The sequence below is a fragment of the Alligator mississippiensis genome, chromosome 8 (genome assembly GCF_030867095.1).
Source record: "Alligator mississippiensis isolate rAllMis1 chromosome 8, rAllMis1, whole genome shotgun sequence".
Taxonomy (NCBI): Eukaryota; Metazoa; Chordata; order Crocodylia; family Alligatoridae; genus Alligator; species Alligator mississippiensis.
Genome location: NC_081831.1, coordinates 17,193,517 through 17,215,917, shown reverse-complemented (window position 1 = coordinate 17,215,917; position 22,401 = coordinate 17,193,517). Strand labels below are relative to the sequence as shown.

Here is a 22,401-nt window from a genome sequence, read left to right as displayed (position 1 = left end):
TATAAAATAAATTTACTGATACTCACCCACATGTGCCATATATTCAGGGGCCTGTGGAGTAAGGTTATGAAGAGCCTTAGTTGAAAGTTCTCGAATAACCCTGTGAAGGTTGAAGAAATATTTTCTTGTTCATTATCTCTTTATCAATAAATACACCCATTTCTGAGTGAGATTCTTTCTTCAAAACGAAAGCAATTACAAATTATAAGACCCTGTTCCCCTCATATCTGCACAGCCAGACCCTTGGACACCACATAATCATGCAGAATACTCCATTCAAATTTTAAGGCCCAGAGCAACAGCTGAAGATTATTTTTCTGAGAATGTTGAAATGTAGTTTTTTCCAGTAAAGAAATCAATTTCTATCACTGAATGGAGGACTGAAACATTAATTAATATGAGCAACTATTTCATCAATGTAAATTTATACAAAACTCTAACCAAGGTAATAAGTCCCATGAGAGACAGAAGGTTCCTTTAGATATTTTTCTTCATTCCTCCATGCTATAGGGAGGGATCTTGAGAGTACTATTGTCAGATTCAAGTAAACTAAGACATTTTTCAGGATAGTTCATTCTAAGGTCCTGATAATTTACACTGATATTCTACAAAAGCATGGCTACAATGTTCAGTTATTGTCCAAATGAAGAATAAAGACACATCTATTATGAGATACCATGTTATCACTATAAACCTAGATAATCTGCAGTTAGCTTTTGGCTACATGAATAAAATTTACTGATATAATAGCCAGAGAATTAGAGGGGAAAAAATAACAAATATGGATGACAGTACCTGAGGGCTCATCTCATACACTGCCAGGGACATTGTGTAATGAAGAATAATAATAGTTTACAGTACTGTATCATCACATTTGTGGTATATGTACACATTTTAATCTTCATGCAACACTAAATATAACTATACTTTTTATTTTCATGTATGAAATCTACTTAATTAAAGATAATTATATGGTGAAGCTGTTTACCCTCAGATATAGTATGCACCTTATTAAACAAAGTGCTTTATTCATCTCCTAAAACCAGGCTTAGAAATTGCAAAAACTAAACTAAATAAATTCATAAACTTTTTTTAAGGGATAATATGATCTGGAAAAATAGATGATGTAAGCAACTCTTGTCCAGTCTTCTTCAATCAGATATCACAGCTATTCTAAAATATTCATATTTCTTTTAAAAATAATAATTTTCTGTAGAAAAAAGCCATCTCAAACTTCCATGGCAAACAAAAACCAAAATTCCACTTAAAATGTTATGTATGTTGTAAAGAAATACATAAAAAAAAAAGAAACCACTACCAAAAGCTGGTTAAAAAAAAAAGGAAGTGCTGATAAATTATTTGAATCCTTAATACAATGGAACCCAATCCCAATCAAGACCCATAGTTGCTTTTGAAGGGAAAAGAAACAAAAGCTACCTCTGCTTTTAAAGACAGATAACTAAAGAGCACAGAAAAATATGATTTGCAAAATATTTAACTTTAAGGCGTCAATTAAAATTTCAGAACCTACCCATCCCAGTGGTTGATCTTCATGTTAACCAGGTGATCAATCATCGGTTGTGTATATTCAGGAAAACCAGCAATGTATACACTAAAAACAAAAAAACATGTTTGTGCATATATACAAAAATGTAAAGGATGTATAGATTACAGCAGGAACTTCTTAAAGACTGTAACTCACCACTTTTTAAGGGAACAAAAATTCTTGTGAAGTATTGAGATGTATAAAATGTTCTATCCCATATTCTGCAACACATTCACATTTATATTGGTAGTAGCCAATTGCCCAACCAAGAATGATAGGTAGGGCAGGGTGGGGGGGCATAGAACACTGCCACCCACCACCCCATGCCATCGCTGCCTCCCAGGAGCAGGAAGGAAAGCTTGCCCTGCCATTCCCTCCATCCCCCTCTGCCTGCACCCTGCACCACCACCACCTCCAGCACCACTAGCCTCGCCCCTGTCCCTGCTCCTTGGAGGTGGCAGAGCACCACCATGATGGTGGGAATGGAAGGGGGGGGGCGAGGCCAGCACCCCGCTCCATCCCCACCATCATGGAGGTGCTTTGCACTCTGAGTGGTTGTTTCACTCACCAATCAGAGTGCTCCAAGAGTGTTACGGACACAGACAGATGAACTATGCCCTTTATTATAAAATAATTTATACTGCATATGTAAAATGAGGTCTTGCATGAAGGGCAATATTGAATACATTAATAAATATTTCATTTAATTACATTTAATAAATACTCAAAAAAAATAAACTGGCAATACATTTTTATTGTTCAAATCCAATGATTAATATATTTAAACATTAATAGTATATTTCAAGAAAGTGTATTCAGAAGCATATAGCATAGTAAACTGCATACAAAAACTATATAAAGAACATTGACAAAACGTGTCTCAGCCCTTCCTAGCACTGATCAGAGGATGACAACTTATTACTATTACCAATAACTCCATTAGCTCAAGTGATAGAGGTCTGAGGATGAGGTAGGTGAATGTAACTATGATATCACACAAACTTCTCTGTCCTCAGTTTGCTTTTTTTTTTTTTTCTCCAAATGTTGGAAATGACACATAAGCAAGCTACATTAAAAGAGCACTGAAGTCACAAAGTCAAGTACTCAAGAGTTAGGAGATGCCAGAATTAAAACCGCAAATTAAGAATGCAGAGACAAGTTGACCTGTTCTGTATCTTATCTTTTCAGTGGTTGACTTTACACTTCAGCAAGTGGAATAAGTGACAGCAGTGATAGGCTCTGGGACAGTTTGAACCATTGCAAAATGCCCCCGCCCCTGCCAATCAGCTGACTGGGAAGACGGGATGATCAGAAGTGGGGTGAGAAGGAGCAAAGGATTCTCCCAAGCCTGGAACTGTTCTGGGCCTAGGGACAATTCCTGCCCTGGCATACCTGCTCTCAATGGAGTTGTGCACAGGGCAGGAGCATTTTCACATGGCTCAACCCATTCTGCCTGGAAAAGATCAAGCTGCACTGCCTCTGTCTCCCACTCTTTACATAAGCCAGGGTCACCCTAGTCTGTGCAAGAGGTCAGGGGCCCTTACCCTTAGCTGGAACTGACAAGAGGAGCCCTAAGAGGGTTCAAGCTGCAGTGGCTGCCTCCTATGCTATGCACAAAACTGGAACTGTGGATGAGGCAGGAAGCAGAAGCATTGTGGTTGGAACCTTCCTGAAGCTCCTGAGGGTAGTTCCAGCTCTGGGAAAATGCCCTTTGCAGACAGGGGTCAACTCAGAGATCTGCAAGCTGGGGAAAGGAAGGCATTTCCCCACAGCTCAAGCCCTCCTAGTACCCCTGGGACAGGTTGTGCTCTCCTGCCTAGGGACTGTAAGGCTTGTATGCTCCGGCCCCAAACTATTTGGAACTGAACCCTGTCCATAGCCTATAATAAAGCCTTGATTACTCAAAGATATCTACCTGAACAAACTTTCACACCTATACAAAATCCTTGCAATAAAGTGGGACTCTACGTTGATATAAGGGTTTATCAGATAGACCCTTTTTCCAGGGCTGAACTCTACATGTCAGAACTATAGAGCATGCATTCCATGTTGTTGCTTTAAGCTACAAAAATGTGTCGTGAGGTCATATAAATGTCTGTCAGAAAAGTCCATTCCTGCAACCATAAAATAACACTGCATTTTTTGTATAGACAATTAAATATATACCTATTCCCTTGTGCATTAGTGCCACTCACACAAAGATTTCAGGAAGGAAGGAATTATTGACCCAATTAATTACAGCTCTTACTTGCAGAACAGAGTGGTGAAGTTTTAATAAATCAATTTAAGGCAGGGGTTGTCAACCAAGGGTACGCATAATACCCATGGGGGTACTTGGGAAGCCCCCAAGGGTTCACGGCAGCAAAGCAGAGAAGCAGGAGGCACTTCCGGTTTCGCCAGGGGCACTTCTGATTTCACAATGAGGGACCCCTTCCCACCACTTGTTGACCAGCCAGACTCTTGCTTCTGGACTGGCCGCCGGGGGTACACCAACCAAAAAAGGTTGAAAACCCCTGATTTTAAGGTATGGGATGACACACACCTCAGGAAGAGAAGCTTAATTAGAAAGTGAAAATGGTTGCAAGGAATCATAATTTAATAACTAAATGAAATGACTTTTAAAATTATCAGGGAAAGAGCAAATAATAAAAAAAGAATGGTCACAGAATATAAAATGACCTGTCCAAGAGTTTAATACTTGCCTTAATTGTAATTCAGCTAAATAAATTAGGACCTTTTTCATTTACGGTATTTTACATATTTTTTCTTAAATAAGAATGTAATCAGCAATGCCGAATACAAACATTGCAAGTCAACCAAAAGGCAAAGTGAATGCCAGTGAGAGCTTAGAAGAGAACACAGTAGCAGAAGCCTCAAAAAAGTAAGCAAAAAAAGAAATGGCCTATGCAAACTCCAAGCCAAAAAAACTTTGTTTTGTCAAAGCTTTGTACAGTTTAAGAACAGTACATCAAATTCTCTGCTCGTGTAAACCGACAAGTTTCACATTATTCAGAACAGTGATCTACTGCATGTCTGCATTTTTGTTTAGTAGCAGGCAGAGATGGGGAATGTATGCAAAGTGTAGGAGGAAGGTGTAGACTACAGAAAGGAAAGAGTAGGTGCAAGGCAGAGATTACAGGAATGTAGGTTGAAGTGATTATGAACAAAAAGAAAAAGGTGAAGAAGGATCAATTTAAAAAGGAAAAGAACAATAGAGTTGGCAGAGTGGGAAGAATCATGCTAGGATTATCACACAACATTAATCCTAATGATCTGCTTTGTGGAAAATTCAAAGCTGTCCCTTGAACACAGGCTGTCATGTGCCCTTTTGGTTTCTTGATATATGGTCTGTGGCTCTATACTCTGATATACTGGACTTGAGGACCCCCATTTTTGTATGCATTATTTTATTACACATGCAAAACTACAGCCACATGCGGACTGTTGGGTGAAATAGCCTTTTTTTTTTACCATCCGTAAACAAAATTAAATCTTTGACTGAAACAGAAAGGGGGAAAGTCACAGGCAAACAAAACAACAACTTGTTTCAAATTTTTTAAACAACACTTGAAGCAGTGAAACAACAAAAACACAGAAGTAAAAGCAGAAGGATACAGCAAGGTTCAAGACAGTGTTCATTACACAGAAGCAGAACAACACAGCATGATGCAAACTCAAAAAAAATCTAGTTGATATGAAGATATTAAGTGCACATCATGCAAAAGAATAAAACTGAGTGCTAGTGCACAAAAGCAGTGAACACCTTCTGTCTAACATGAAGCTGTGGAGGAACAAGGTGTGGGGGGAGCCTGATTATAACTGTTCTTCTCCATTTAAATGTAATTTTTTCTCTGTGTCCTGTTTGGAAATTATCCTTAATGATTTCATAGATGTAATAGATTTCAGAGACTTCATAGACATTAGGGCTGGAAGGGACCTCAGAAGATCTTGGAGTCCAGCCCCCTGCCCCAGGGGCAGGATGTCAGCAGGGATCATAGGATCCCAGCAAGATAAACATCCAAATGTCTCTTGAAGGCGTTCAAAGTAGGTGCTTGAACCACCTCCGGCGGCAGTCTATTCCAAACCTTGGGGGCTCGGACAGTAAAGAAGTTCTTCCTTATGTCCAGCCTGAAATGGTCATGGAGGAGTTTGTGACCATTCAATCTTGTCATCCCTTGGAGCACTTTGGTGAACAGATGTTCCCCCAGATCCTGCTGAGCACCTGTGATAAACTTATAGGCGGCCACCAGATCACTCCTGAGCCTGCGCTTTTCCAGGCTGAAAAGTCCCATAGCTCTCAGCCTCTCATCGTAAGGTCTGTTTTCCTGACCTCTGATCATGTGCGTGACTTTTCTCTGGACTCTCTCAAGCTTCTCCACATCCTTTTTGAATTGTGGAGACCAAAACTGGATGCAGTACTCCAGCTGCAGCCTCAGCAAGGCCAAGTACAACAGGAGAATGACATCCTGGGATTTGCTTGAGAAGCATCTATGGATGCAAGCCAGTGTTTTGCTTGCTTTAATAACTGCAGCATCACACTGAAGGCTCATGTTCATCTTGTGGTCAATTATGACCCCTATGTCCCTTTCATCTGTAGTGCTAGCCAGCGTAGCACTGCTGAGCCTATAAGCATGATGCGGGTTTTTCTTCCCAAGGTGGAGAACCTTGCATTTTTCAGTGTTAAACACCATCAGGTTCTCGTCCGCCCATTTCCTGAGTCTGTCAAGGTCAGCCTGGATCACCGTCCTGTCCTCAGGTGTGGATGCTTTACCCCAAAGTTTGTTGTTGTTGGTGAACTTGGCCAGTCTGCTTCTGATTCCAATGTCCACAGCAACATTGAAGATGTTGAATAATATAGGCCCAAGGACAGAGCCTTGAGGGACCCCACTGGTAACAGCGCACCACAACAGTTGACTTCCGTCAACCACCACCCTCTGGGTCCGACCACGGAGCCAATTCCCCAGTCAGCGGACCATGGTGAAGCTGAGGCCACAGTTGGCCAGTTTTGCTAAGAGGTGATCATGGGATAGCAGATCGAAGGCTTTTTTAAAGTCAAGATATACAACATCAATTTCTTCCCCCTTGTCCGGGTGATAGGTCACCTGGTCGTAAAAGGAAATAAGATTGGTCAAGCAAGACCTACCCGTGACAAACCCGGTCTGGCTATCCCTCAGGATTTTGCCATCAGCCAGTCTGTTGAGAATGGTCTCCTTGATAATCTTTTCTAGGATCTTCCCTGGGATAGAGGTCAGGCTGATGGGCTCATAGTTTGCCGGATCCACTTTCCTCCCTTTCTTGAAGATAGGCACCACATTCCAATCATCAGGCACTTCACCAGAACATCAAGAGTTCTCGAATATCCATGCCAGGGGCTGGGCTATGGTGCTAGACAGCTCTCTGAGTACCCTGGGGTGTAAGCTGTCAGGGCCAGCTGACTTAAAGGTATCCAGCCTCTCAAGGTGTTCCTTCACAAAGTCAGCACTGATGGAAGGTAAGGAGTCTCCCTCACCCAGGCCTCCCCATCCCATAATGAGCAGGGGCGTCCCATGGGACTGGTGAAAAACCAACCTAAAATACCCATTTAGCAAGTTGGCTTTATCCTGGGCATCGGTTTAGAAGGGGCCCAATGTTGCCCTTGCTCTTCCTCCAGCTCACCACATATCTAAAAAAGGCCAGCTGGAGTTCAATCGCAGCCTTGGCTTTCCTGGTTTGCTCCCTGCAGGTCCAGACCAGTGCAGAATATTCCTCCTTGGAGGTGGATCCCATCCTCCATCCTTTGTAGGCCTTCCTTTTCAGATGGAGGAGGTCTGCTAGTTCCCTGCAGAGCCAAGGGAGTTACTGTGCCCTTTTGCTGCCTTTCCTCCAAGATGGGATAGGCTTTGCTTGTGCATCCAGGATCACTCCCTTGAGGAACAACCACTCTTCCTGAACTCCCCTCCCCTTTGGGTCATGGTCCCTTAAGGCTTCACTGACAAGCTTCCTGAGCTTGTCAGGTCAAGCAGCACTTTGCCTCTTGTCAGCCCATAGACTTGTATCAGATAGAGCTCATCCACACACATGAGAAAGCTTTGCGACCGTTCGCATTTGGCTGAGCACTCTTTCCACGAGATGTCCGGGTAGTTGAAGTCTCCCATGACAACCATGGACCGGGAGCATGCGGCCTCGGCCAATTCCCTAGCAAACTTCTGGTAATGCTCTTGATCCTGGGTTGGAGGTCTGTAGTAGACTCCCACCATTGTGTCCCCTGTGCCGTGTTCCCCAAGGATTTTAACCCAGAGGGTCTCTAGTCATCCACCCTGGGTGCCAATGTCGGCTTGCAGGATACATAGCTTTCCTTGACAGAGAGAGCTACACCCCCGCCCCTTTTATCCGCTCAGTCTCTCCTGTACAAGGTATAGCTGTCTATACCTGTGGCCCAGTCATGGGTGGAGGCCCACCAGGTCTCCGCTATCCCTATGACAGTAATTATTTGCGTTAAGCAGGAGGACAATTTCCTCCTATTTATTCCCCAAGCTCCTGGCATTTGTGTACAGGCACGCAAGTGTCCCTTTGGGGGGCCCTTGCCTTGCCTACAGATCATTCCAGGGCTGGGGCAGGGGTGGGTTCCCTTAAGTGCCTTGCCCTGTTGGCTTTGCAAGGGTTGCTCAGCAGGCCAGCACAGTGGCAGTGGTCCCCCCCCCATTCCCTGGCGGGCTTAGTTTAAAGCCCAGTGGAGCAGGTCAGCCAGTCTGGCTGAGAAAAGCATCACTCATAAGTGATAACTTATAACATGACATTGTACAGTTGATTCAGTCTTTGCAGCTTAGTCTAAGCTGCAGAGATTAATTTGAAATGGAAGTGAACAGATAGTTCCCTCTGATTCAGGAAATGCAGCCACATGCCTGGAGTGACTCCAGCCAGAAGGCAAGGGGTGCTACAGCACAGCCCTCTGGCATGTAGCCAGCATAGGCTGTGTGTTGGATTCCACTTCCTGCTGCCTCCAAGGTCTCTGGGATGTGCCATCCAAAATCACAGTCGCAGGACTCTGCAGGGTTGCTTATCACTTCCTTCCTGCTTCCAGTTGCCTCTGGGATATGTAGTCCACAGTCACAGCCAGCAGAAAGTTTGAGCAGGGGAAGGGGTGTTTAACACCCCTCCCTGGTCCCAGACCCCAGCCAGGGTTTGCCTGTGGGGGGGCAGTCCCCATCCTGTCCCCCCCCAATCAGCCTGGGCTGCACCCTCAGCCAGGCTGCCCCACCCCGTCAGCCATCCCTCACTGCTCCAGATACAGAGCAGACGGGCAGAGCCAGCCCTGCTCTCTGGAGCACACAGCACAGCCCAGGGCTGGAAAGTATGCTGGGGGACTATGATTTAACTTGAACCAGGAAGGGGTCTGGGACAAAAGTTTCATAAACCAAATCAGTTAAATCTGATACTACACTCAACCAGATTTATCTTAAACCAGTTTCAGCCATTTTGAAGCTAGCTTATGTGCACTGAGCTTCTGTTCTGTTACAAGTTTAAATCAGTTTCTGATCACTTAAACCAGTTTATGTGTAACTTCTATCTCTAGCCTCAAAAAGCCCAAGGCAGAACTGTTCTAAGTTTCGGGGTTTTCTGTAAGCAACATAGTTTCGATCAGTAGCAAACATAACACACATTTACCTTTCAGTAGAAGAGGGGCAAATCTTAAACCAGGTTCTGCCATTTTTAAACCAGTCTGTGTGCGCCAAAATTCTGCTCTGTTACGGGTACAGATTGGTTTTGTGTGATGAACTGTTCTGTTACAAGTATAGACCAGTTTCCAACCACCTATACTGGTAAAGGTGTACTTGGCCTCTATTTCTCCTCTATCATTTTACATGTAAGTGATCAGAAGAGAACACAGTTCAGAAGGATGCACTGTTGACTTACAAATAGTTCTGAGGCTTTTTTTTCCTATTGTCCATCAATTTTTTATAGATCCTACATTGCAACATTTTGTGTGCTTGTTCAAGTTCTACTGCATAATGGTCAGAAATTTTCATTGAACTGTCCACAAAAAAGATGTCCTGATCTTTAACATGAGTTCTAACAGATGAGACATAACTCAGCAATGTATGCAAGTAATCCATATTATTCCTTTTAAATAGTATTACCTTACATTTACCATCATTGAATTTCACCTATCATGTTGCCTATTGATCTAGTTTTGCAATGTTACTCTTTGTTCCTTCAATCTTTTCCAACCTCAACTTACCTACTAAGCAAGTTTGTGTCACTTGCAAATTTCCCCATGTTGCTACTCATCCCTTTTTCTGTTCATCAATCAACCCATTAAACAATATCGGCCATAGTAGACCCTAAAAACACCTGTTAAAACTTTTGCCATGTTCAGCATATAATCTGTGTTAATATGTAAGTATAAGAAAAAAACATTTCCATTTGTGAAAAAAATAGAATAATAAAGATACGGCTCTATTAAATCAACCATGCACTTTAAATATAGGGCAATCTGATGCTTGAAAACTCACCTTACGGTAAGGAAACAATTTACTCTGTTACCAACAGCAAAATAATCAGCTGCAGTCAAAATGTCAATGCCATGTGGAAAAGTGCCCTAACAACAAAGAAAAACAGAAATAGAAAGTGTTATAGTGATGGATAAAACACTGCATGAATAGTCAACACCCACTAAAAATATCACTTGGGCATCAGAATGGAAAAGAAACATTAAACTTTAAATCTTGAATTTTTGGTGTTTCTACCAAAAAAAACAGATATTTGGATTACTGAATATCTGCCTCCTTTAAAAAATGAAAAGTAAAGAAATGAGTAGCACTTTTTTGTATTTAAATATAATTTGAAGCACTGAACATGTTTTAAAATATATTTTACATGGTTTTGCAGTTTTGGATGCTTTATAATTATATTTTCCTATTTCAGTTTTGTATTCTTTACAAACATTGAGATGTAGCTGTAGATATGACTTCAACTAAAAATGGTCACATATCTACATACTCAAGGTCAAAATACAGGCCTAGTTTTTTGTAATTTCACTTTATAAATGAAGAAAAGACTGCAAAGACCGCTTGTAATTTCATGTTACTTTCCTTTCTGTTGTTACTTTTTATTAATAAAGTAGCTACCTATACGGACCCATACAAATACAGGCATTGGAACAAGTTGTCCAATAGTTTACAAATAAAATTTCATGCTTTCACTGAAACAGTATTATCGTCTTTCATTTTATATTACTTTAATATCCATTTAAACCAGGGATGTCAAACATATGGCCTGTGGGCCAGATTCAGCCCAGAGAATCTCTCTACCCAGCCCAGTGGGATACTAAAAGGCACTAGATTTTAGGCCCTTTAGTCCCAGTGGGAGTGGTCACTGGTAGAAGCTTGGCTCACCACTGCCAAACCCCAAACTGCTTCCTTCCCTGTTACCCCCATGCCACCTCTGCTTGGCTCTGTGCTGCCAGCAGCCCCTGCACTGACTCTGCAGCGATCAGCCCTGATCAAGATACAGCTGTATCTTCCATTTAGAAAAGTGGTCACAAAACCAATGAGTTCCAAGTTGAGCAACTGGATTTTTATCGTTAAACCTAAAAACTACACGGTAAACAAGAAATGTTTCTTTAGTTGTCAAAGACCACGATAGCAAGATACAAAAGAATGTTTTGTAAATAGTATACACAAAAACATAAATGTCAATGTGTCTTGCTGTTAAAGACGGTTTCATCTCATGTCTGAGGTACTCGCTGACAGGTTCTCTGGCAGCTGATAAACCCAATTCTTATTTGGCCACAACAAAGGGATAACTCTCACCTAAACAGGGCAAATGCAAAACAGGCAATGTGTACAGCACTTTATCTAGTCTCTTCCTCAGCTTATGAAGAAGAGAAGTACAGGCCTAAAAATGCTACTCAGTCATTTAGGGGGCTTCTGAGCTCTGCTGCCATTTTATCCCTGTCTTCAGCTGCCTGCATGATAGTCTGTAATTATACTTCCCAATATATCCATTTGCGTACCTCTAAAAGACTTTAGGGCTAAGTACAGACAGTCAAAAAGCCCAAGGCTGAATTGATTCAGTCTTTACAAGTCAGTCTGAGCTGCAAAGACTGAACCAATCAACAAATGAAAACACATTCATTTTTGATTCAGGAAATGCAGCCACATGCCTGCAGTGGCCCAAGCCACTGGGGGGGGGGGGGGGGGGCGGCTAGAGCACAGCTCTCTGGCACATAGCCAACATGGGCTGTGTGTTTGTTTCCTCTTCCTGCTGCCCCTGAGGTCTCTGGGACTTGTAGTCCAGAATTATAGCTGCAGGGTTGGTCATCATTTCCTCTTCCTGCTTCCAGGTGCCTCTGGGATTTGTAGCCCAGTCGCAGCCAGCAGTAAGTTTAGCAACACAGGGCAGCTCTGTACTTGGGGGAAGGTGAGTTTAACCCCCTTCCCTGGCCCCAGACCCCAGTCAGGGCTCGCTTGTGGGGGCCAGTGCACCAGCCAGTGAGGCAGCCCTCACTACTCCAACTAGGGGACAGACAGGTGGAGCGAGCCCTGCTCTCTGAAGCAGATAGCACAACCCAGCCCAAGGCTGCAAAGCATGCTGGGATGCTAGGAGACTGTGATTTAACTTGAACCAGGCAGGGGTCTGGGACAAAAGTTTCATAAACTGGTTTGACCTAAATCAGTTACATCTGATACTACATTCAACCAGGTTTATCTGAAACCAGTTTCAGCCATTTTGAAACTGGTTTATGCGTAACTTCTGTCCCTAGCCTAGAAGAATACCAAAAGTATAAAGGGAGTGGAATTAAAATGTACTTCTGGATAGACTGAATTATAGTGATGAAAGTCTGCTCTGAAATGACCTTGCCCTCAGTCTCACTCATCAAGGCTCAGTGGCAAGAGAGAGTCAAGGCAACTGGATATGAGGTTTCTGCAGTATCTGGATGGCTTACAATATCTAATTCACCTGTAGTAATGATCTCAGCCAGGGGGAGGCAACGTTTTTGGTCAGAGTGCTGAAAAAACTGCAATGTCTACCTTGTAAAGGTGCCAGAGTTCTGGCACGCCAAAAAAACAAAACTGGGGCTGAGGAGGGAGGTACATGGCAGGATGCACTGCATATTAATATAGTTAATCATCACAAATGTTGCTTTTTCACAGTAAATACCAGGTTTTCTAAAAATTCTAAACCTGGTGACAATAAATAATGCTACCTTTGTTCTTATGTATTCTTTTTAGTTAAGCATGTTGTGATGAGGCAGAGAAAAAAGAGGAAGGTAGAAAGACAGACAGAAAGAAGAGACAAAAAGGGGAGAGACAGAAGGGGGAGAAAAGAGAGAAAGGAGAGAGAAAAAAGAAAAAAAAGAAAAAGAGAGAAAGAAAAAGAGAGAAAAAAAGGAAAAAGAAAGAGGGGGTGAGCCACAGCTCATGTCTCCCACCACCAGCTGTGGCTCAGACATGCTGGTCCAAGTCAGTGTCCGAGGGAGGTAAGGGAGGCAGCAATACCCCAGCAGCAGCTGCTACGGCCAGGATGCTCAGGCCTCCCCAGCAGTCCTAAGGCAGGGGGAGCCTGAGCCCAGGGCTGGGACACAGGGCCAAGCCTGGGGCTGATACAGACAGATGCCCATCCCAGCCGGGCAGGGGCAGGACTGGGGCACCAAACACCAGAGCCAGGTGCTCAGGGCAGGGTCCAGGCATTGTAGGGAGAAGCAGATGTGGGGGGAGGTGCTGCAGGCAGGCTGGCCCGGCTGGGACCTTCGGAAGACAGCAGCCATGGGAGAGTGGGGGCCAGGTGGGAAGTGGGAGCTACCCCAGGGCTCTGCAAACTCGAGCCATGGCAGGTGAGCCCAGTGGCACCAAGGTGGGACCCAGCCAGGCCCACACAACTCCGTGGGGATAGGGCACAGCTGGGTGCTGTGGGGTAGATAGGGGTGCTGCCTGGCTGGGGCAGGATGCCAGACTTGGGGGGCTCCCAGCTCCGCTTCTATGTGTGCCAGGCACACCACCTAGACCCTGCTCCGGTACTCAGCATCCCAGTGCTGCCCCCACTGGGGTTGGACAGGGCATCCATCTGACCAAGCCCTGGGCTCACCCGCTGGGAGCCTCCAGCATTGCAACCCTGCACAGCATCTGCTGGGCCTGGGTCCTGGTCCCGCCTCCCCGCAGCTCCCCTCTAGGGGCCGGGCTGGGCTGAAAGGTGCAGCCCAGGATCAGAACACAAACTGCATCCCTGTGTTCTCCTGACTCTGCCCCAGTACCTGATGCAGCACTGGGACCTGTGCTGCTCCCACAGCAGCAACTTAGAAACATTTTTTTTTTTAAACAATTTCGTCTCACACCTCCTGATGTGCCGAGGAAAATGTTTCTGTGTGCCACTAACTGGCACATGTGCCGGGGGCTGCCAATCCCTGATCTAAGCTGTCCATGAGCTCTGCTGCAATGGTATGGAAATTGACATCTTGTCAAGTTAAACTAAGTTCACTGGGATAGGAGATGAGTGCTGAAGATATTCATTCAGACGTTACCTTGGACCTACCGTATGTTCTTGTATACAGCGTGCACCCTTTCCCTCACAACTAGACTCCCCTAAAATTGGGGTCTATGTATTAAGCAGGGAAGGTGTTTTCTTCACTGGAAAAGAAGCTAGTCTGAAGACACCATGCATGTCAGGCTGCTGCCAAGGTGGCTGCCACTTGTGTCTGGCTCAGAAAGCTACATGGGTGGAGTTCCTGTGTTAACCCTCTCACAGCCATAATTGTTGGCTGAGCACAGTAGCTTGTATCTAAAGCAAAAATGAGCTGCTGGTAGTATTTTATGAGGCTTGTGATGTGAAAACAGTATTTACAGGAACCTATATAAAGAACTACTTATAGTAAAGAATTAACAGTCTTGTTACTACCCTTGCAAGGTCTGGAGCCTAACCTTGTGTGGCACAATAAAAGTTATCTTGGAAACTGTCAAGGAAATGTGGCATCCCAGAAGACAACCTGTAATACCAGGGAGTTTCTACTGCCTCACCAGTTTGTCTCATGGGATGCCACACTTCCTGGTCACTCTATGTTCCCAAGAGTGTTTTTCCACTCTTTTCCACTCTGCATTTTTCCAGAAGTGTAGCCAACTGTGTGACACAGAGTAAGCTCTACTGTCTGGAAAAAAAAAAATTCCTGCATTCTGCCTTCCAAAAACAAGTTCTGTGTTTTTTTGGGGGACATATTGTATATGACAAGATATGGTATTTTGGCCTTCAAACCAATATAGTTGCGCAGGATGTGGCCATCACTAAGGACAAGTGACTAGCTGGAGTCGCATGCGAATGTTTGAGACCAGTGAAAGGCGTTCAATTCAAAGGATGCTGCCGACTCCTATTGCTAGCCCTTACATCCCAGATATACCCATACATGCTGTATCTACATATACCATACAAATAAATAAAAAATAAAATGTTTGTAGATAGGGAATTTATTATATATAAAAAAGCAGGTATGTGATTACTTCCATGTATCTCTGCTTATAGACTCTAGGATATGTTTATTCATGTCTTCAATGATCTGTGGTACCCCAGCAATTTTTGGTAAGTTTAATTCCATAGTAAAAAACACAATTTCAACTCTGTAATTTAAAATGTTCTTTTCAAGATTAATTTTTCATAGCATGCATCTATGCCTCATCACCTGTACACTAACTACTAGTCATGTCTAATAGCTTAGATATAGGTCAGATTTCATTAAGTATAATATGACGATACTCAAAGTTATATTTCCTGGTAGAGACAACAGCATGGCCTCATCGAGCCAAATTAAGAACAAATTTAAATTAGCCAATGGCTAAATACACTACACCCAGTTACAAAAGAGACAGTCATGGTATTTAAACAATGATTTTATATAGGAGTGCAGGTTCTGGACATTTTACAGTATCATTGGTTTATCTAGCTAGAGACATTGCAAAATAATATAAGAAGTATCCATTATGTCAAAACACATGAACATGTTTTTTTCCAGTATTAAAACTTATCTTGTTAAAAAAATACATGCATCCACTTTGATTTATTTTTAAATTTTGGGACTAATTACTACTTTCATCCACATGGAATTTTCCATCTAGCTCTAGAATGTGGTATCTTGCAGAAATGATGCAGTCAGAAATCAGAAAGTTAACACACAGCTGTCTACTGAATAAAACTATCACATTTCAGGCAGAAAAATATGCACCCTGCCTCCTTCCTACTCAGACAAAGGATGTCAGTTGCATCATACTGTCAGGGTACATCATACAAGCAGAGTGATGTAAAAGGTGTACCCAATGATTAAGTAAGCATTTTCCTAGGCAGTGGGGAATAGGTCAGTATACCTCCCACAGGAAGAAGGAACATCACTTATTGTTCCTTTTGTCAGGTTGTGTGTCAGGTAAATTCAGTGTTTCAATGTAGATCCCTTCTCAAAATGCAAAATCATACACAGTAATTGTGTGCATCTCTGGAGTAATTAACTTTTAGGTGAGATCAAATGAACATAATAGGGGTCCAAATACCCTTAAGGAAACTTACCCCACTGTGGATTAATCTGAAACTGAACCCCTAATTGACCTAGAAAGACCCTTAGAAATCTTAAAGTGAATGAAGGAATCTGTGGCCAACTAGTCATTCAATATGTCCATATTTTTATATGTGAAGTTGTCTGTTCCACTGTTTTACAGGGGTGTTCAAATGTTCGTCTGTTCAGAAAAAATAAATAAGAAATGAATACTTGGGGTGAAAGATAAAAAATGATTTAAATCCTAAAGTGCAATTTAGGGATGTTTTAAGAACCTAAGTGCAAGAGAGTGATCTATCAAACCCTAACCACTTAGGCCATTCCAAACTATTCTATAGTCTGGAGGTAAGGACACTCCCTGGGAGCCTGCAGATAATCTCTCTCGCTTCATGGGCATGTGGACAAATAATCTAGCTACCAGGTTACTACATAAAAGGTGAGCACTACTGCCAGCTGATTCATAAAAGAAACAACTGAGTTGGTTATCATACATATTCTTATATGTATCCATATTCTTAGTTTCAGGTGTTTACAGAGTTTGGTTAGAGCTGGTTCATGCAAAGTTGTCAAATTTACAGTATCATGAGCCCTGCCCCACCTTGAACTAAGTGGAAATCACAGAAAGGCATTTACAACTATTAATCCAGTACCACATTATATGGAGTCAATGTGAGCTGCTTTGGGATGACTAAACCTTGAGTGCTACACCTTTAGCTCCTCGGGCAATCAAGATTTTCTCCACTTTTATGACAGCCCTATCTGGATCATATTACAGAAGACACCTCTCCCTAATTCCACCTCTTCTCCCCCTTGAAACTATTCCAACTAGAAAAATACATCACTTCTGAACGCATTCACTACTACTGCCCAATCCCACCACTGAGGAAGCAAACACAAAGTTACCATGACAAAGAAACCTGAGGCACCCACAAGGGGAAAAGTCTGATGTTAAATCCTGGAATATGGCAAAGATCCCTACTGAGGGCCTTAGACTTGCTTTTCAACTGAATTACATACACTTAGTCACAGCGGTTGGTTAATCAGCTGAATCCACTTTACCACAAGAGATTTTTTTTAAGTTTGCACTCAGTTTTAACTGAATTATGATGACAAACTAACAAACAGGCACATGTGTGCATGCACACACACATACCCCCAGTCTTCTTTCCCACTCAATTCTTCTGTAAAATCACAAATTAAAGTCCTTCAGAAAAGACCAGTGTACTGCTTTTGAACCCTAATTGTGTAATCATCATTTTCACCTACATGCCATATGACAAATACTATCACCATAATCAGAAGAAACATGCTGAAATACACTTATTTTTTTAAAGGAATACTGTGCAATTAAACACAAGCTTCAGGAAAATGACACTGTTTTACATAAGTAAATGAATGCACTACTCACTGATAAATTAGTGTCATAGAGAAGTAGGGCTGGAAGCACCCTTCAGAGGTGACCTAGTCTAACGCCCTTCCTGAGGCAGGATCATCCTGATCCAAACCATCCCATACAAACCATAATCTAAACTCTACATAAACCTATCATCAACCCTGACACAACCTGCCACAGGCAAAGCAGGTCAGGGGAATAGAGAGGTGGAAAGAACCAGGGCTGAAAAGCCCAACATGGAGTGGCAGCTTCCTAGCTCCAATCCCCTCTATTTCTCCACTCCCCCTTTCCTCAGAGGGAAGACGTAGAGGGGACCAGGGCCAAAGAATCTAGCACCAGCAATAGCAGTGGCAGCCCCCGAGTGCTAGAGCAGCTGGAACCAGGAAATGCGACTCAGTTTGTAGACTGTTTAATTATGAGCATTAATTATTTCTCTAATGGCCAGGTTTTCACTATCTGCCTTGTTGATTATAGCCAGCATCCTGACAAAAACTCTTCAGGAGAACAGTGTAAGTGTAGAAAACAAAGAAAATGAGCCATATAATGCAAAGCTAAAGAAAATCAGTTTTAACCAAAATTAATAATACAAACACATATCAGAGTCAAAGACTGCATGAAATGCATGCCCTATAAACCATATTACTATTACCTTTCCTCCAGGTAACATCCTGACTCCAAGCTTCTGATACAAGCATACTTCTATGTCATCCACCTCCCTGCTCAGATAGCCTTGCAATACTTGCAGTCAGAACAATATGGTGCCCCTACGCAGTTTAGGTACAAGTAAGCTTTAAAAAAACAAAAGCAAACAAACAAACAAACAAAAAACCCTCTGGTATAAGTCCTCGAAGACAACTCTCCAGGAAAGAGAAGAACACATACTGAGCCTTCAAACCACTGAGATGTCTGGCTGTCCAGAAACAGGAGAACAGCAATTTTTTTTTTTTACTCCACAGTAAAACTCAGACTCCTACACAACTAATAGATCTCTTCTGAAAATTCAGATGCTGGTTTAGGAAAGGCAGCATGATTTAACAGACAAAAGCAGAGAATTGGAAATCAGGAGTCTTGAGTTTCAGTCATAGCTATTCCACTAAACTGCTCTGAAGATATATGTAAGTTACTTAGCCATTCACACTATTTCAAGAAAAATCAATGACGTGGAAAATGCAAAAAAAAATTGCCTTACTTCTATCTTTACTTTAATAATATGATGATTTATAAGCTATGTTGTGTTTCTTTAGGCCCCGGTTGTGCTTTTTAGAAGGAATTTCAACTTGTCATAAAACTCACTTTTCCAGAACCAACATTGTCAAAAATTCACAAGCAAGTTTAGGGAATAAAACACAGAAGAACCTCCTTTTAGATGATGAAAATGCATAATGAGTGTTTTAAGTGTTATCCAAATTTAGACGTTCTTTTACTTAATCCTACTGAAGATGGACTATTTAATTTTAATATTCTGAGTTGAGTATTACAATATCTCTTCAAGAAGTTTCATGAATGAAGATTCAGAAAAGTTACCATACCTGTCTTCCAACATTCTCCTGGAAGGCTGCCTAAGGAACAAAGAGAATAAACATACCAAATGAGTCAAGTTTGGTTTTTGATAAATACCAGATGAATTCAAAACATGCATAAGTATAAATGAACCATGGCTTTAATCTTTTATACAAAAGTCAGCAGAGTTAGAGGAACAGGCCCTGGAATAGTGGTTTGTTGAGTTTTTGGTCCCGCTTTATGTTCTAATGCTTTTAAAGCTCTACGCTGCATGGCAACAACTTAAAAATGCAAGTTTTTTAAAACAGTCACAACCATAGAAATTGTCTTTGGGCATGTCTACACATGACCGTACAGTGCCTTTGTTACTGCGCCATCTGCATTTCCTTTTGGAAGTACTACAAGATGGCACAGTAACAGCCCATACTGCACCATGCCAATCACACACAGTTATTTTTGGCTGCTACATCACCTTAAACGGGTTATAATGCAGAGCAAGTTGCTACAGCGCCATAGCAGTGGCATCACAGTTTTGACAATAGACACTACAGCACTGTAGCACCTCGTGTAGATGCGACTTTTGATTGCTAACACAGACCTCCATCATACTAGAATCAAAAGGAAATTTGACCACAAATATGGTAATCAAAATAAAGACAGTTTGTTATTGTTTAACTGCTTCATCAAAGTATCCATCCTATGGTATCTGAAGTGTTTTGAGTTTCTTCAAAAAGAATCAGACAAATAAAACAGTTATCTCCTCTGTTTTGTCTTTTTTACTTAGAATATGGTAACAGTAATACATTTGGGATGCTGCTAATTTAACAGCATATTCTTCAGTAGAAAACGTGGTTATTAGAAAGACAGGTATGAAAGCATATTAAAATACTAGTCTCTAAACTTGTAAAACTTGAGAACAAAATTTTTGTTCATTTCTTATGCCTGGCATTAAACAGACTCTCAATAAGACAGAACTGACCTAATTAGTGCGCTACATCCTTATCTGTATCAAGGCAATTTACTATCCTGGGCTAAAAACCATGTTTATCCTTGGGTTGAATATGCTCGACTTTGAGTAGCATCAATACAGAAGGGAATAATAATTTACACATAGATCTAGAATGGCAATTCACTCAAATTAGCCCCAGATTTTGGGGGAGGGGGACAGAAAGCAGCTGGAATATTACCTCTGAACTTCACAGGTACTTAAGTGAGACAGCCAGCTTGTATGTCTGTAGAATCCCAAAATAAAAGGCATTGTCCCGGCACTGTCTAAAACCAGAAAGAATATCCTATTCTTTCAAAAAGCTTCCCCAGATCCCTACCACCTAGGCTTGATGCAGCATTTGCACTGCTACATGGAATTTTTTAAATATTTCTCTTTTCAAAATACATTTCATCTAAAAATATAAACATAAGTGCAAACAACAATAAAAAACATGTTCAAATGAAAGTATCATTATAATCTGAATGATAAGACCACTTTTCTGTAATGTCATTGTGCTTACAAAGAAAATTTGCTGGGAGCATACAGCAGTTCTCTTCTGACAACGTGTGCAAAACGAACTGAGAAACTTAAGATAAAAATACTGCAATAAGAACCAAAAGATCATAAGAGCCACACAGATAAATTGAACCCATGTTTGGCTCCATCGAAAAGGAACAGTAAACTCATAGCACTTTAATCCTGCCACTGCCGCTTGTCTCCCCAGCAGTGCAGGGAGAGCACCCACATAAGGCACGTCCCACCTCTGCATGCTGCCAAAGCCCCACATCTGTGGGTTAGATACAAAGTTTGTGCAGGCTGAATCCAGCCCACAGGCTATAGGTTGCCAACCCCTACACAAAATTGATTCAACACTTCAACTAGTGGCAGAAAATACACAAATTGGTCCGAGTGATTGGAAACTGGTTTAAGATAAACCTGGATGGATGTAGTATCAGGTTTAACTAATTTAGGTTAAATCAGTTTATTGAACTTCTGTCCTAGATCCCTTCCAGATTCAGGCTGTCTGCTCTAGCAGAGCAGTGAGGTGTCCTCTAGCGCCCCCTGGCTTCTGGCCTGGGCTACTGGAGACATGTCTGCATTTCTGGAATCAGAAAGTGTTCACTTGCTTATTAGTTCAATCTACACAGCTTAAACTAACCTGTGAAAATTGAATCTATTCAGCCATGGGCTTGTTGACAGGCTATACTTAGCCTTGGCCAGCTGCATTATGGTTCTCACTTTTTTTCTTATGGGTTTTGTTTTGGGGTTTGTTTTTTTTGGGGGGGGGGGGTTGAGTAAAAAGCACTCAGCTGATTCATCGATATACCTGGCCAAATGTTACAACAGCAGAAATTGGGGATACCTGGGTTTTCAAAGTATACACAAAGTACACAGCACTTGTTTCAAACTGCTAAAAAGTTTCATTTTACGTTTTTATTATATTTACCTATGTACATAAGCACTGGTTTCAGACTACTGAAGTTTCACTTTATCATATTTAAGTAAGCCAGTTGGCCTGCTGACTGTATGGATGAGTTTCCATTCAGTTTGTGTACTATAATGTAACTGTAAACTGATCAATAGTGGAAAGAAGGATTTGTTGTAAAACATTTAAAACTGAGTGTGAACATTTATTCAAGCCAGAATAAGTTTCCTTAACATGTTATGATTTTACGTTTTGCTACTGTTTTACCACTGCAAGTTACTTTTAAATTAAAAAAAGGCATTCAAATGAAAGATCTAATCAGTAACTGAGTAAATTATATGTGGTAGAAATATCCTTCCATCAAAGTAAAAGATTCCTTCTCTGATAAATAGACTGGTTTTACTAAATGGATTAATTTGGTAAACTGCAGAGATACCACATAATAAGGTAAAAACTTAGTAAGAGACTAGTAAACTTCATGGCTTACTTATTGACTAGTTCTGTCTTCAGATAAGCATACATAACTTTGACTTAATTCAGAACAAAACTGTTCATGTGTCTAAGGCAGTAATTCTCAAGCTTTCTAAACTCAAAGCACCCTTGGAAAAAATGCCGGTTCTTAGCTTTCATTTGTTTTTTTACTACAGAAGAATATTATAGCATTTTTTCCTGTTGCAAAGAACTCAGGAAGATCACAAGTTAGAATGTTTTTAGTACTAAGTACTCCTATTTGAAATCTCTGGGTTTATCTTGTGAATCATGATGGCACAACTAACATGCTAACATAGCACGTGTGTAGATGAAACAGGGGCTCTAAATTGAAGTGGCAGGTTTTTAAAACCACCATTTCAATTTAGGGCGAAGTAAACCCCCGTGCCGTGCACACCCATGTCTTACCTGCCTCTCCAGCAGCAGGGAGGGCAGGGCAAGGCAAGCTGCCGGCAGACGGAGCGGTCCCTGGGCTGCAGAGAGCGAGACTGATCTTTCCCTCTGCAGCAGCAGCAGCCCTCCCCCCAGGCGGCACCCATGCACAGGCACCTAG

At 41.9% G+C, this 22,401-nt stretch overlaps 1 protein-coding gene across 1 annotated transcript in view; it reads right to left on the bottom strand.

Moving 5' to 3' along the window:
• TBCD (tubulin folding cofactor D) overlaps positions 1 to 22,401 on the bottom strand; it is a 228,112-nt gene that overhangs the window by 83,029 nt on the left and 122,682 nt on the right. Inside the window, exons 16-19 of the mRNA XM_006268721.4 lie at positions 18,975 to 19,004; positions 10,039 to 10,124; positions 1,532 to 1,612; positions 27 to 100 (exon numbers count right to left, since the gene is read on the bottom strand). Coding sequence (XP_006268783.2) covers positions 27 to 100; positions 1,532 to 1,612; positions 10,039 to 10,124; positions 18,975 to 19,004 — 271 coding nt within the window. The remainder of the gene's footprint in view (positions 1 to 26; positions 101 to 1,531; positions 1,613 to 10,038; positions 10,125 to 18,974; positions 19,005 to 22,401) is intronic.